Source organism: Thamnophis elegans, chromosome 8 (genome assembly GCF_009769535.1).
Source record: "Thamnophis elegans isolate rThaEle1 chromosome 8, rThaEle1.pri, whole genome shotgun sequence".
NCBI classification, from domain to species: Eukaryota; Metazoa; Chordata; class Lepidosauria; order Squamata; family Colubridae; genus Thamnophis; species Thamnophis elegans.
The window spans coordinates 65,123,361-65,137,151 of record NC_045548.1 but is presented as its reverse complement, the minus strand read 5'-3'; the positions used below and the strand labels follow the sequence as shown (position 1 = coordinate 65,137,151).

At 44.1% G+C, this 13,791-nt stretch overlaps 1 protein-coding gene across 1 annotated transcript in view; it reads right to left on the bottom strand.

Annotated features, from left to right (window-relative positions):
- Positions 1-1,230: 1,230 nt before the first annotated feature.
- The window catches only part of DEPTOR (DEP domain containing MTOR interacting protein), a 95,478-nt gene continuing 82,917 nt past the window's right edge, over positions 1,231-13,791 (bottom strand). Inside the window, 1 exon segment of the mRNA XM_032222633.1 lies at positions 1,231-2,382. Coding sequence (XP_032078524.1) covers positions 2,254-2,382 — 129 coding nt within the window. The 3' untranslated portion in view covers positions 1,231-2,253.

The window sequence follows — 13,791 nt, the reverse complement described above, 5'->3', positions numbered from 1 at the left end:
TTTTGCACTCTGCAAACCTCCCAAAAACGGCCTGTTTTTCACAAAAACGGGTCTATTTCCCCCCACCAAAAAAGGCATGAATAGCCTGGGGGGGGGCTTGCAGAGTGCTCCTGGGCGGTGGGGTGGGGGCAAAAAACAAGGAAAAAATGGCCCATTTTTCACAAAAACGGACACGTTTTTTGTCCAAAAAAATTGCATGCATAGTCTTATGGAGGCTAATAGATTGCTGCTGAGGGCTGGGGCAAAAAATGGCCCGTTTTTTGCTCATTTCTGCCCTTCCCAGCCCCCAGGAGCTCTCTAAAAGCCTCCTAAAGGCTATGCACGGCCATTTTGGTGAAGGGGGAGGGGCTTTGGGAGGCAAAAAAAGGCTGTATTCAGTGTATAAGATGCACCCAGATTTTCAGTCTCTTTTTTGGGGGAAAAAGGTGCGTCTTATACTCCGAAAAACACAGTATAGTGCAAGATGATGGCTTACACTATAATACCAGAAATATGTAGCATATAGCAATAGGAATGGAACTTAGACATATACCAATTCACAGTGCTTTGCAGCCCTCTCTAAGCAGTTTACAGAGTCAGCATATTGCCCTCCAAAATCTGGGTCCTCATTTTACCGACCTCAGAAGGATGGAAGGCTGAGTCAGTATTGTATCAAGTATTGTATTCAGTCAGTCAATATCGAACTCCTGGCAGTGAGCAGGAGCCTACAATACTGTATTCTAACCACTGCACCACCAGGGCTCATCCTAAACAAGAATCAATGGATGGAAACTAATCAAGGAGAGATCCAACTTAAAAATAAGTAGACATTTCCTGACCGAACAATTAATCAGTGAATTTGCTTGTCTTTGCCTGAGGTTTTAAGAAGAAGCTGGGCAACCACTTGTCTGAAATGGTATCCAGCTTGAGTAGGTAGAAGACCTTCAAGGTACCTTCCAATTCTGTTATTCTGTATGAACAAGACGGGACCATGTGGTGTGTAGCAGGGGTGGGTTCCAGAAGAGACTACTGCCAGTTTGCTCACACTGCACGCACATGCACAGTACAACTAAAATTGCTCTGCGCATGCGCAGAAGCAAAAGAAACCAAGATGCCGAGACATATGACGCCACCAGGAGAACCGATTTGGGTGCGTGGCAGGCCTGGGTCGCTGCCGGTTCCAGCAACCCAGGCCGCCAAGCTACTACCGGTAACAATCTACACTGGTGTGTGAATTCTGTCTGCTCTTCTCTATTCTTAAGTGAGATTTTCATCAAAGTGATGCAAGTTTGTAACTGATAACGTTTCTTCTCCATCTTCAGAGATAAAAAGATAAAGATTCCCTTGAATTGAGCTTGAGCCTGATAAGTTTACAGGGATGCAACCATGTCAATTTGTTGGCAACAATATTAAAGCAATTTACCATCATTTTCTTTTGAGACAGTTTCTCAACTTCCCAGTCTAAAACTTAGACCCAGGATTTATTAGTGATCTTCTATTAAAGGACTAACCAGATCTGACTGGTTTAGCTTTTCAAGATTAGCCAAGTTACAGACCAGACATAAATATGCAAAGCTGGCATGTTTAAAGGATCCACATGCTTCCTGTTCCATAACTTGTCCAAGAAGTAGAATGGATCTTCCTTGGTACCAAATTTGTAACAAACCTTAGTTTACGTCCAGCTGTACATTTGAACTGAAATTATTACCAGATCTTTAAAATCAAAGCTAGTATCTGGGCCTGCTCCAAACAAATAGGACATCGGCTTCTTGAATTCTCAGCCAATTCAGTTGTTGTTTCTGCTGGCTAGGAATTCTAGATGTTGTGGGTCATAATATGTCTGGAGACGATGCACTGGAAAAACTGGGCTCGTTCTATACAATCACAAATGAAAGCATGAATTAAAAAGAAAACAAGACAATGTTGAAGAGATTGGCACAAACATGATTCCTAGTTAAGAGATTTCACAGCTGCATCGGATCTTGTCCATCTGTAAGATTGACCGTCTACGCTTGCCATGACTTGGATATGCAACAGTTCCTTTGTGTAGTACAAGCTGATTTGTGCTTCCCTAGTTTAGACTCGCCAATGCGTACCCATGGTCTTAGACTACATCCATTGAAAAACCCTATTACTAAAGAGGAGAGGAAAGTACTTAGAAGGCAAAATTGATCTCTGAGAAAAAAGTATGTTTTTGTCCCCTTGTAGAATGTTGCTTGTGTTTGGACAGGGGCTGAATCCACAATAGTGGAGCATCACGTCAAGCATTCCGCCTCAGGGCTCAATTTCTTCCATCACTTCCATGACGATCGTCCGAGGACCAGTTAAGATGAGGTTGCTTACAGTCCTGTAATCTGCATGGAGAACGTTGAGTCCGTTCACTGAAATCACAAACTGACAAACCTAAGAAGAAGAAGAAGAAGAAGCAAGCAAAGAAATTCAGTCATGTTGCTGGAGAAAAGCAACAACTTTTTGCTCTGAGCCTGAAAGCAAACTTGATGCAAAAACCCCCATCGACTTTCTGCAGCACAAAGACACACTGTGCCAGCAAAACATCTGTTTTAATAGGACAGGTCCCAGCACTTTTAGAGTTATCCATTAACATCTGAATGCCTCCCTTTAATAATCAAGGTTCTAATAAAGATCTTTCTGAATTTAACAAGGGCAATCTGCTAAACTGGAAAGACGGTTTACAGTGGCAGGAGAACAACAGAGGAAAGGCAAGGAATGTGACAGATCTTGGCAAGAAGAGGAAAGATTGCGCAACATGGCTGGAAAAATCCCAAGAGACTTGCTTTAATTTTGCAGAGCAAGTCTAAACCCAAAGAGCTACCAGGAATGTTAACAGGGAAGGCACTCAACATTTTCCTCTGCTGCAAATAATAATAACAACAATACAATCTGACATGATTCCAATGTTTTTGGAATGTTAATTACGGTAACTTCCTTAAAGTTACTGTTGACTGTGCAGTCTGGAAAGCAAAGATGCAATTCCCACTGCCCAAGATATTCCCAAGTTTCCTTATTAGAGTTGGCTTTTAAAAGCTTCAGACTGAAAAACTGTCTATTTTTGAGACTCTTCCTTGGGGTACTTTACAATTACCGAGTGCGCAATGGGATAGGCTACATTTCCTCTGCACAGTTTAAGGATTAAGTCTTTTCCTGCCTTTTCCTTCATAAATCTGTTCACCCCAGATTTTTTCCCCACCTAGTCTAGGGCAAGAATTAAAGCCCCCTATTTAAAAGAAGATAAACGCTTTGGGTGGATATATCACAGACGAGTCTTCCTTTTAGCAGTGTCTCAAAATACAATGGAAACTGTTGGGGGCGGGCATGGCAATTTCCTGACAGCTTTCAGTCGCACAGTTCTGACTTTCTGCAGCTCGTTTTGGTAAACGTGGGTGAAATAATAGAAAGAATACGGGGCAGAGCCTTGACATTTAAAAAGCAATGAAACAAAGCTTTCTGCAGCATCTGCCTGCAGTCCCTTCGGTCAAACTTTGAGGATCTGGGATGTTTCTAAAATTACAGCATTTCGGCCCTCTTTGCACGTAGCTTTTCGAAATCTATCTTCCTGTCTTGGTTGTGTATATTTTCTGCAAACGTTCCAATCTCTCCGTTCACTGTTCCAGTTTCTGGAACTGGGAATGTCTAACAAAGAGTCTTCCAATATTTGCGGGGCTGCCACAGGGAAGAGAGGGTCCAATCTATTCTCCAGAGCGCTGAGGGCAAGAAAGGAAGTAACGGATGAAAGCTTAACGAAGAGAGATCCAACCTAGAATTAAGGAGAAATTTCCTGACAGAACAACTGATCAGTGAAACGGCATGTCTAGAAGCTGTGGGTGCCCCATCACGGATTAAATGCTGTAGTGTCTTTAAGAAGACATTGGACAGAAATTTGTCTGGAATGGTGGAGGGCAGGAATGTCAAACTCATGGCCCGGGGGCCGGATCCAGCCCGCTGGGTGCTTAGATTGAGCCTGCCCTGTAAATAGTGAACGACTGGCCTGCAGTGCCTCTACCAGCTAAAAAAGAGCTCAGGAGGGCCACCACAAAACCGCGCTCGACTAAACCGCGTCCGACTAAACTGCGTTGCTGACGTCATCAACAGGGCGACAACAGCGCGGAGACAGAAGCACGCTGTAAACCCTAAACCTAAAATTAACCCCTAAACCTAAACCTAAACCTCCTAAAACTAATCCTAAACCTAACCCTAAACTTAACCCTTAACCTAACCCTTAACCTAACCCTAAACCTAATCCTAACCCTTAACCTAACCCTAAACCTAAACCTAAACCTAACCCTTAACCTAACCCTAAACCTAACCCTAACCCTAACCCTAACCCTTAACCTAACCCTAACCCTAACCCTAACCCTTACCTTAAGTTGAATCGGCTTGCTTTCAAAGCGCTATTTAAAGCGCCCTTCTTTCTCCGCGCTGGCTGTTGTCGCCCTGTTGATGACGTCAGCGACGCGGTTTAATCGGGCGCAGTTTAGTCGAGCGTGGTTTTCACGGGTCACCCCCAGGCTCCATTTTCGGCTGCAATGGCCTCCTGCAGCCCTCTGCCAGTGAAAACGGAGCCCGGGAGGGCCGCATGCAGCCCTCCCGGGCTCCCTTTTCACTGACAGAGGGCTGCAGGAGGCCATTGCAGCTGAAAATGGAGGCTTGATGTGTGATGTTGAGCTGGCCATGCCCACTCTGGCCACGCCCCTCCCCCGGGTCTTCTGCTTGAGCAGGGTATTGGATAAAAGACTGCCAAGGCCCCTTCCAAGTCTGTTATTCTGTATGATTCAGCAAACCCCTTAGCCCCAGGGCCATGATGAAAAAGCCAGGGGGCGTTCATAAAGGCAATCGCCCCCCCAATTCACACTGGCTCAAAAAAAGGAGATTACAATTAGCCAAATCCACTCCTTAAGGTTTGTGTTACCTATCGTCCTTCATGGTATTGGACCTGGGTACTTGAGAGACCGCCTGCTGCCAATCACCTCCAATAGACCGATCAGATCCCACAGATTGGGCCTCCTCCGAATTACATCCGCCGGCCAATGCCGACTGGCGACTACCCGGAGGAGAGCCTTCTCTGTGGCTGCTCCGACCCTCTGGAACGAACTCCCCGTGGAGATTCGAACCCTCACCACCCTCCTGGCCTTCCGCAAAGCCCTTAAAACCTGGCTGTTCCGACAGGCCTGGGGCTAAAAAGCTTCTGCCCCCCTCCTCGAAAGGGTATGGTTGTTGTGTGTTTTTAAATTGTGTACTGTTATGTTTGTCTTATCCCCTGTTTGTACCCCTCTCCCTGATTGAATTGTTAGCCGCCCTGAGTCCCCTTCGGGGAAAAGGGCGGCATATAAATGAAATAAATCCAATCCAATCCAATTTTTAAATGGGCAAGGCTCTAACTTATTGAATTATCGTGAGCTTCCCCAGTATGTCAACATTATCAGAGTAAAAGTATTTTAGGCAGGAACCGAGCATTGGGCCTTCTATCAGGACATCTTTTGTTTCACACCCATCCCTAGGAAAGAGTCTTTCAGCACACACCGCATTTGTGTGAATGTCTCTCACTGCCCTCCCATTGGCTGAGGAGTGGGTGGTGTGTGTGAGGGCAACAATCCAGCTCTGGCATAAACAGCAGATTGCAGCGCCAGAGAATAAATATTAATCGCTTTCAACCAGCAGGGAGCTCAAAGCCTGCCGGTGTCACATTACTGTAGAAACTTTCTAGGAAGTGTTTACTAGAAGCTCCGATTCCATTTGCAGAAGTGAGAAAAACAGCACTGTTTATCTTCGGCAGGATTCTTCTGCCTATGTGGCAATGCTTTTTGTGTAGCTGAAGCAAGTGGTGAATCTTAACAAGTTAACAACAATGAGACCAAAGAGGGCCCAGTCATTTAAGAAGGCTGTGTAACACTTTACACACAGAGAAAGTCAAATCTCCTTTGAGTCAAATGTGATCTCTGGTGATTTCATGGTTTCTTCACCAGTGGTACAGAAATGGGTTGCCATCAGGGATGGTATTCAACAGGTTCCGACCAGTTCTGGAGAACCGGTAGCAGAAATTTTGAGTAGTTCGGACAACTGGAAAATACCAGCCTGAATGGCCCCGCTCCCATCTATTCTCTGCCTTCCAAGTCCCAGCTGATCGGGAGGGAATGGGGATTTTGCAGTAATTTTCCTCTGGAGTGGGGAGGGAAGGGAGATTTTACAGTATCCTTCCCCTGCCACACCCAACAAGCCACATCATGCCCACCAAGTCAAGTCACAGAACCAGTAGTAAAAAAAATCTGAATCCCACCACTGATTGCCACGTCTTCCTTTTCGCCTAGGGTCAATGGATACCCTGGAGATCTCACAATCAAGCAGGAGCAACATCTGAATTCTGCTCAGCTCCCAAGATGAGCAGCTCTCCAAAAAGAGAGTCTGTAGAGATTCTCATTTATCCAAGGCCATGGTTGCCCCCAAGGTGCTTCTTCAGGACTTCTTGTTTTTTTTTCTTCTTTGAAGATGTTTTGCTTCTTATATTCCTTGCAGACTTGCAAGGAATTGCCAGCTGTCTGCAAGGAATATCAATCAATACAATAGCAGAATTGAGAGGGACCTTGGAGGTCTTCTAATCCAACCCCCTGTCTAGGCAGGAAACCCTATACCATTTCAGACAAATGGCTATCCAACATCTTCTTAAAGACTTCCAGTGTTGGGGTATTCACAACTTCTGGAGGCAAGTTGTTCCACTGATTAATTGTTCTAACTGTCAGGAAATTTCTCCTCAGTTCTAAGTTGCTCCTCTCCTTGATTAGTTTCCACCCATTGCTTCTTGTTCTACCCTCAGGTGCCTTGGAGAATAGTTTGACTCCCTCTTCTTTGTGGCAACCCCTGAGATATTGGAACACTGCTATCATGTCTCCCCCAGTCCTTCTTTTCATTAAACTAGACATACCCAGTTCCTGCAATCATTCTTCATATGTTTTAGTCTCCAGTTCCCTAATCATCTTTGTTGCTCTCCTCTGCACTCTTTCTAGAGTCTCCACATCTTTTCTACATCGTGGCGACCAAAACTGAATGCAGTATTCCAAGTGGCCTTACCAAGGCATTATAAAGTGGTATTAACACTTCACATGATCTTGATTCTATCCCTCTGTTTATGTAGCCTAGAACTGTGTTGGCTTTTTTGGCAGCTGCTGCACACTGCTGGCTCATATTTAAATGGTTGTCCACTAGGACTCCAAGATTCCTCTCACAGTTACTACTGTTGAGGAAGGTACCACCTATACTGTACCTGTGCATTTCGTTTTTGTTGCCTAAATGTAGAACCTTACTCTTTTCACCATTGAATTTCATTTTGTTAGATAGGGCCCAATGTTCAGGTTTGTCAAGATCCTTCTGTATCTTTAGCCTATCTTCTGAAGTGTTGGCTATTCCTGCCAGCTTGGTGTCATCTGCAAATTTGATGAGTTCCCCATTTATTCCCTCATCCAAATCATTGATGAAGATGTTGAAGAGTACTGGGCCTAAAACAGAGCCTTGGGGTACTCCACTGCATACTTCCCTCCATGTAGATGCAGTTCCATTGAGGACTACACGTTGAGTGCGGTTGGTCAGCCAGTTACGAATCCATCTGGTGGTGATGGTGTCCAACCCACATTCTTCTACTTTATCTAGTAGTAGTAGAAGAAGGTGGGTTAGACAGAAATCCTCCCATTCCCCACTGTCCTGTCAGAGCTGAAGAAGCTTCTTGGATGAGAAGCGAAACATCTTCAAAGAAAAAACAAGAAAGTCCAGTTGCCTCCTGAAAAAGCACCTTTGGATTTCAAAAAAAGAGTGGACAACCATTTGTCTGGAATGATAAAGGGCAGTGATGGCGAACATTTTCGGCACCAAGCGTCAAAAAGGGAGAATGCAAGCCTGTCTGGGCCGCAACCCAGGAGACATGCACATGATGGAAAATGAACTTCTGGTTTCTGGCGCACATGCACGCATAATGATCAGCTGGTCGGCACGCATGCTCACCCTGGAAAACCGAAGAACAGCTCTTCCAGTGTCCGACACTGCCGCATGTATGAGGGCCAATTGATCATCGTGCGTGTATGCGCGCCAGAAACCCAGAAGAGAAACGGGCAACACCATGCATGCCAGGCGACAAGGCTCCGCGTGCCAATTGGGCATGCTTACTTACCATAGGTTCGCCATCAGAGATATAAGGTCTCCTGCAGAAGCAGGATGTTGGATTAGAAGACCACCGAGGTCCCTTCCAACTCTATTATTCTATGTCATATGTTTTAGTTCCAATGATGTTTGTTTGTGTGTGTGTGTGTATTTGTCATTTATATATTTCATCGAGCATGATATTTGAAGGATGCATAGAGTATGAAATCATATATATTGGATTACATCTCTCCCCCTAAAACCAGACCAAGAATTAGATCATTCCATGGTCAGTAAAATGGGGACCCAGATTATTGGGGGCAATATGCTGACTTTGTAAACTGTTAGGGAGTGCTGTAAAGCATTGTGAAGTGGTATAGCAATAGCAATAGCAGTTAGACTTATATACCGCTTCATAGGGCTTTCAGCCCTCTCTAAGCAGTTTACAGAGTCAGCATATCGCCCCCACAGTCTGGGTCCTCATTTTACCCACCTCGGAAGTATGGAAGGCTGAGTCAACCCTGAGCCGGTGAGATTTGAACCGCCGAACTGCAGTTAGCAGTCAGCTGAAGTGGCTGCAGTACTGCACTCTAATCACTGCGCCACCTCGGCTCTTGAAGAACGGTTATGAAGAATGGTTGCAGGAACTGAGTATGTCTAGTTTAATGAAAAGAAGGACTAGGGGAGACATGATAGCAGTGTTCCAATATCTCAGGGGTTGCCACAAAGAAGAGGGAGTCAAACTATTCTCCAAGGCACCTGAGGGCAGGACAAGAAGCAATGGGTGGGAACTAATCAAGGACAGAAGCAACTTAGAACTGAGGAGAAATTTCCTGACAGTTAGAACAATTAATCAGTGGAGTAGCTTGCCTCCAGAAGTTGTGAATGCCCCAACACTGGAAGTCTTTAAGAAGATGTTGGATAGCCATTTGTCTGAAACGGTATAGGGTTTCCTGCCTAGGCAGGGGGTTGGACTAGAAGACCTCCAAGGTCCCTTCCAACTCTGCTATTGTATTGTATTGTATATAAATGTAAAGCACCATCAAGTGATATTGGTATTGCTGCAATGGGTTTACTAACTCAAGGAAGAGGAAGAAAGAGCACAGAGAAGAGCAACAAAGATGATAAGAGTTTCGGAGATCCCGCCATATGATGAATGGTTAAGAAAACTAGGTATGTCTAGCCTGACAAAAGAAATGGATTAGGGCCTTCTGGTACTTGACGGGTTGTCAGAGAGAAGAGTGGGGCAATTTATTCTCCAAAGCCCTGAGGGTAAGACAAGAAGCAATGAGTGGAACCTTGTTAAAGACTGATCCAGCCTAGAACTAAAATTTCCTGACTGCGAGAGCAATTAATCAATGGAAGTGTTTGCCTCCCAGAGTTGTGGGTCCTCCATCACTGGAGGTCTTCAATGAAAGAACAGACAGCCCTTTGTCTGCAATGCAATAAGGTCTCCTCCTTTGGGCCTGGGGTTGGACTAGAAGACCTCCAAGGTCCCTTCCAAGTATATGATGAACCGACTCAGCACCATCCACAAATTGAAAAACAATTTGGAGATTCTTTTCTTTCTTCCCTTTTGTTCTCCCAACGACTGGCATGGAAGTGGAGAATGGAAAGGGCAACTGACCCCAAAGTAGGTTGCACTAAAGTAAAGGTAAAGGTTCCCCTCGCACATATGTGCTAGTCGTTCCCGACTCTAGGGGGCGGTGCTCATCTCCGTTTCAAAGCCAAAGAGCCAGCGCTATCCGAAGACATCTCCGTGGTCATATGGCTGGCATGACTAAATGTCGAAGGTGCATGGAATGCTGTTACCTTCCCACCAAAGGTGGTTCCTATTTTTCTACTTGCATTTTTACGTGCTTTTGAACTGCTAGGTTGGCAGAAGCTGGGACAAGTAACGGGAGCTCACTCCGTTACGCGGCGCTAGGGATTTGAACTGCCGAACTGCCGACCTTTCTGATCGACAAGCTCAGCGTCTTAAACACTGAGCCACCGTGTCCAAGTTGCACTAATCAATGCAAATTCCCATTTTGTATGTGAATTGTGACTTTACCTGCAGATAGAAAAAAGAACTGGAGCTTTGGTTTCAGCAATGAAACAAACAAAATGCTAAGAAAGGTATGACGTTTATGTAGTTACTTTACCAAGCACCTCTAAATTATATTAAAGTAACCAACAATATCTTTACCACCCTCAAGGCACGTCACAACATTTGAGCACCCCTAATGCTTGGAAATGGAAAGCTGAAAAATTTGATGCACTCTAAATATAGCGGCAGCATATCACGAGAAAATGTGGAGCGTGTGACTTTTGCAGTGTGATCTTGCAACGCTGTTTTCGTCATGTACGCTGCCTACAGACACAACTGCCGGAACCTCAAATAATTGGACACTGTCCTGTTTAAGGAAGGCTAGCTTAAATGAACCAGGATTGGTCTAGTTCCAACATGAGGCACAGAGGCTACATTGTGCCCTGAAAGCTCCTGAGATGGGAAAACCTACAAAGCCGGCTGAGATGCCACATTTGTTGGCAACTCATTTATCCTCACGGCGGAAGGTGGGGGGGGGGGGGGAAGGAGACTCCAACACTGATTAACCTCTAAAGCAGACCGAATTTCAGCATCCCAATTTCCCACCAAGGGCTGCTGAACTTTTAAAGGCTATTTTAAGTTGCCAGCAAATGCTCTGAAGGGGGAAGAGGTCACAGCTGTGCGGTCTGGCAGTGCGTGCACACACACGGCAACAGGAATTGGGCTTCTGCCCAGGCTGGAATTTGCAAGCTAAATCAACACACAAGCAAAACCTTGTTGCTCTGCTGGCAGCCCAGGCTGAAGCAGCCTCACCACTTAAATAGGCCCAGCTGCTGGGGCTCGGCACTCCGCTCCCAGGCCTTTCCATCCAAGACTTTTCTCCCAGGTGCCCGTCAAGCAGCTTCAGCAAAACAGGCTCCTTGACCAGGCGGTCACCAACTTTCGTACCTCAAGGACCACTAAATTCATAATTTTAAATCCCGCGGACCACAAATATGATCTGCCTAATGAGCGGCTGGGTGGGTGTGGCTGGGTGGTCATGTGACTGGGTGGGCATGGCCAACTTGATGTCACTCATGCCACGGGGTGCCTCACCGTCCTCTACTCACCCCTCTGCTGCCAGTCACTTCTCGCCTCCCCGCCCGGGCTCCTTCGGGCCCCAACAGGAAGCAGTTGCTGGAGCTAAGCAGCCACCACGAGAAAGAGTTGGCAAAACAGCTCAGTTCAAATTGGATCTGACCAAGAAGGAGGCTCAGCAGAAGCACCTCACTGAGGGCTATGAGCATAGCCTTTCCAAGCAGAAGGAAGACTTGCGGGAGTGCAAGGCCAGGTATTGGCGCCTGGAGGCTCAGCAGGCTGAGCTGGTCAGGCAGTTCCAGGCCATGATAGAGTCCCACTGGCACAAGGCCCTCAGGGTCGTTGCCACCAATGGCACTTCCCTCCAGCCTCTGCCCAAAGCCCTGCACCAGGAGGAGACCCCAAATTGAATTTCTGCACCCCTCCAACCCACATAAAAAGACACCAAAGGGGGAGACACAAACGTTCATTGCAGGTATCCGGCCCAGAGGCCGTAGTTTGAGGACCCCTGCAAATAATTTTCCTGCAGACCACCAAAATTTTCTCATGGACCACCAGTTGGTGAATGCTGTCCTAGACCTCTTATTGGAAATACTCATCTCTCAGAATAACAGAAGGGCCCTTGGGGGACTTCTAGTCCAACCTCCAGCTCAGGCCGCATGCCCTACACCATGATGGTGAATCTATGGCATGCGTGCCAGAGGTGGCAAGCAGGGACCTTTCTATGGGCATGTGTGCCATCACCCAGCTGCTCTTTCGGTTTCGGTCACGCGCTATGGATGTCGGAGAGCTGGTCCGGTGCAGATGCACACTAGCCAGCTGCTCACTTCCGGGTTACTCAGGCTAGCCTCCCATTATATGTGTGGAGTCTTTACCCTGCAGACATGTATGTATGTATGTATGTATGTATGTATGTACGTATGGATGTATTTGTGCTGATAAATAAATAAAGGGAGACTTTATTTATAATAACGTATGTATGTATATATATATACATACATACGTTATTATAAATAAGTCTCCCTTTATTTATTTATCAGCACAAATACAACATATATATATATATGTTATTTTTTAAATAAATTTATTTTGTTTGTACAAACTTCGCATCTTTGCAACATTACATTTTTTTTACCTATCTGTTGTGTCTGTTTTATCTATACCAATAAATCTTTTTTAACCATGACTTCAAATATTTGTGCATTTACATTATTTCATACATTTTTTTTCATTCTATATGTAATATTCTATATGTTCGATGTATAGCAGTTTTTACTACCTTTATGTCATTTTCTAAAGTATATAATATATTAAATATTTTTTAACTATGACTCTATATATTTGTGCATTTACATTATTTCATACATTTTTTTATTCTATACATGATATTCTATATGTTCTATGTATAGAACATATGTTTTTACTACCTTTATGTCATTTTGTAAAGTATATAATATATTAAATCTTTTTTAACTGTGACTTTATGTATTTGTGCATTTACATAATATCATACATTTTTTCATTCTATATGTAAAACTACACAAAATGACGTAAATGTAGTAAAAATTGTTACACACAGATATATACACATACATATACATACATACGTATGTATGTATGTATGTATGTATGTATGTATGTATGTATGTATGTTGTATTTGTGCTGATAAAATGTAACAAAATGTAACAAAAAGGCAACAGTAAAAATATTGGGTTTCTGCCTGGATGGTCTCTTGTGACAAGCCGAAGGACAGAGAATGGAAGTAGTGATCTTCCTCCCATATTTGGGCATACCGGGGGTTGTAAAAAATCTAATAGATAAAAAATCTTATATATATATATATATATATATATATATATATATATATATATATATATGTGTGTGTGTGTGTGTGTGTGTGTGTGTGTGTGTGTGTGTGTGTGCGCGCGCGCGCACGCGCGCATGTTTTATTTATTTTTTATTATTTGTGCTGATAAATAAATAAAGGGAGACTAGTATACATCTATTTCAAGCTATTTAGCTCTCATCAGCTAGCCATACCCTTACTGGGATTTGAACCTGGGCTATTGCACACTAGGCATACTAGGCAGAGATCTTAGCCATTAGGCCACAGGCTCTTATCCGTTTATCAGCGAAGCCAGGGTGAAAGGTATCTATTAGATTTTTTACAACCCCTGGTAAGCCCCAATTATGGGAGGAAGCTAACTGCTTCCATATATATAGTGTGTTTTTTTTTAATTTGTGCTGATAAATAAATAAAGGGAGACTAGTATAGATCTATTTCAAGCTATTAGCTCTCATCAGCTAGCTAAATAGCTTGAAATAGATCTATACTAGTCTCCCTTTATTTATTTATCAGTACAAATTAAAAAAAACACAAATATAACAAAGACAACAGTAAAAATATTGGGTTTCTGTCATGATGGACTCTTGTGACGAGCCGATTGACAGATGTTGGAAGCAGTTAGCTTCCTCCCATAATTGGGCTTACCAGGGGTTGTGACAACTTATATATATATATATATATATTATATATATATATATATATATATATATATATATATAT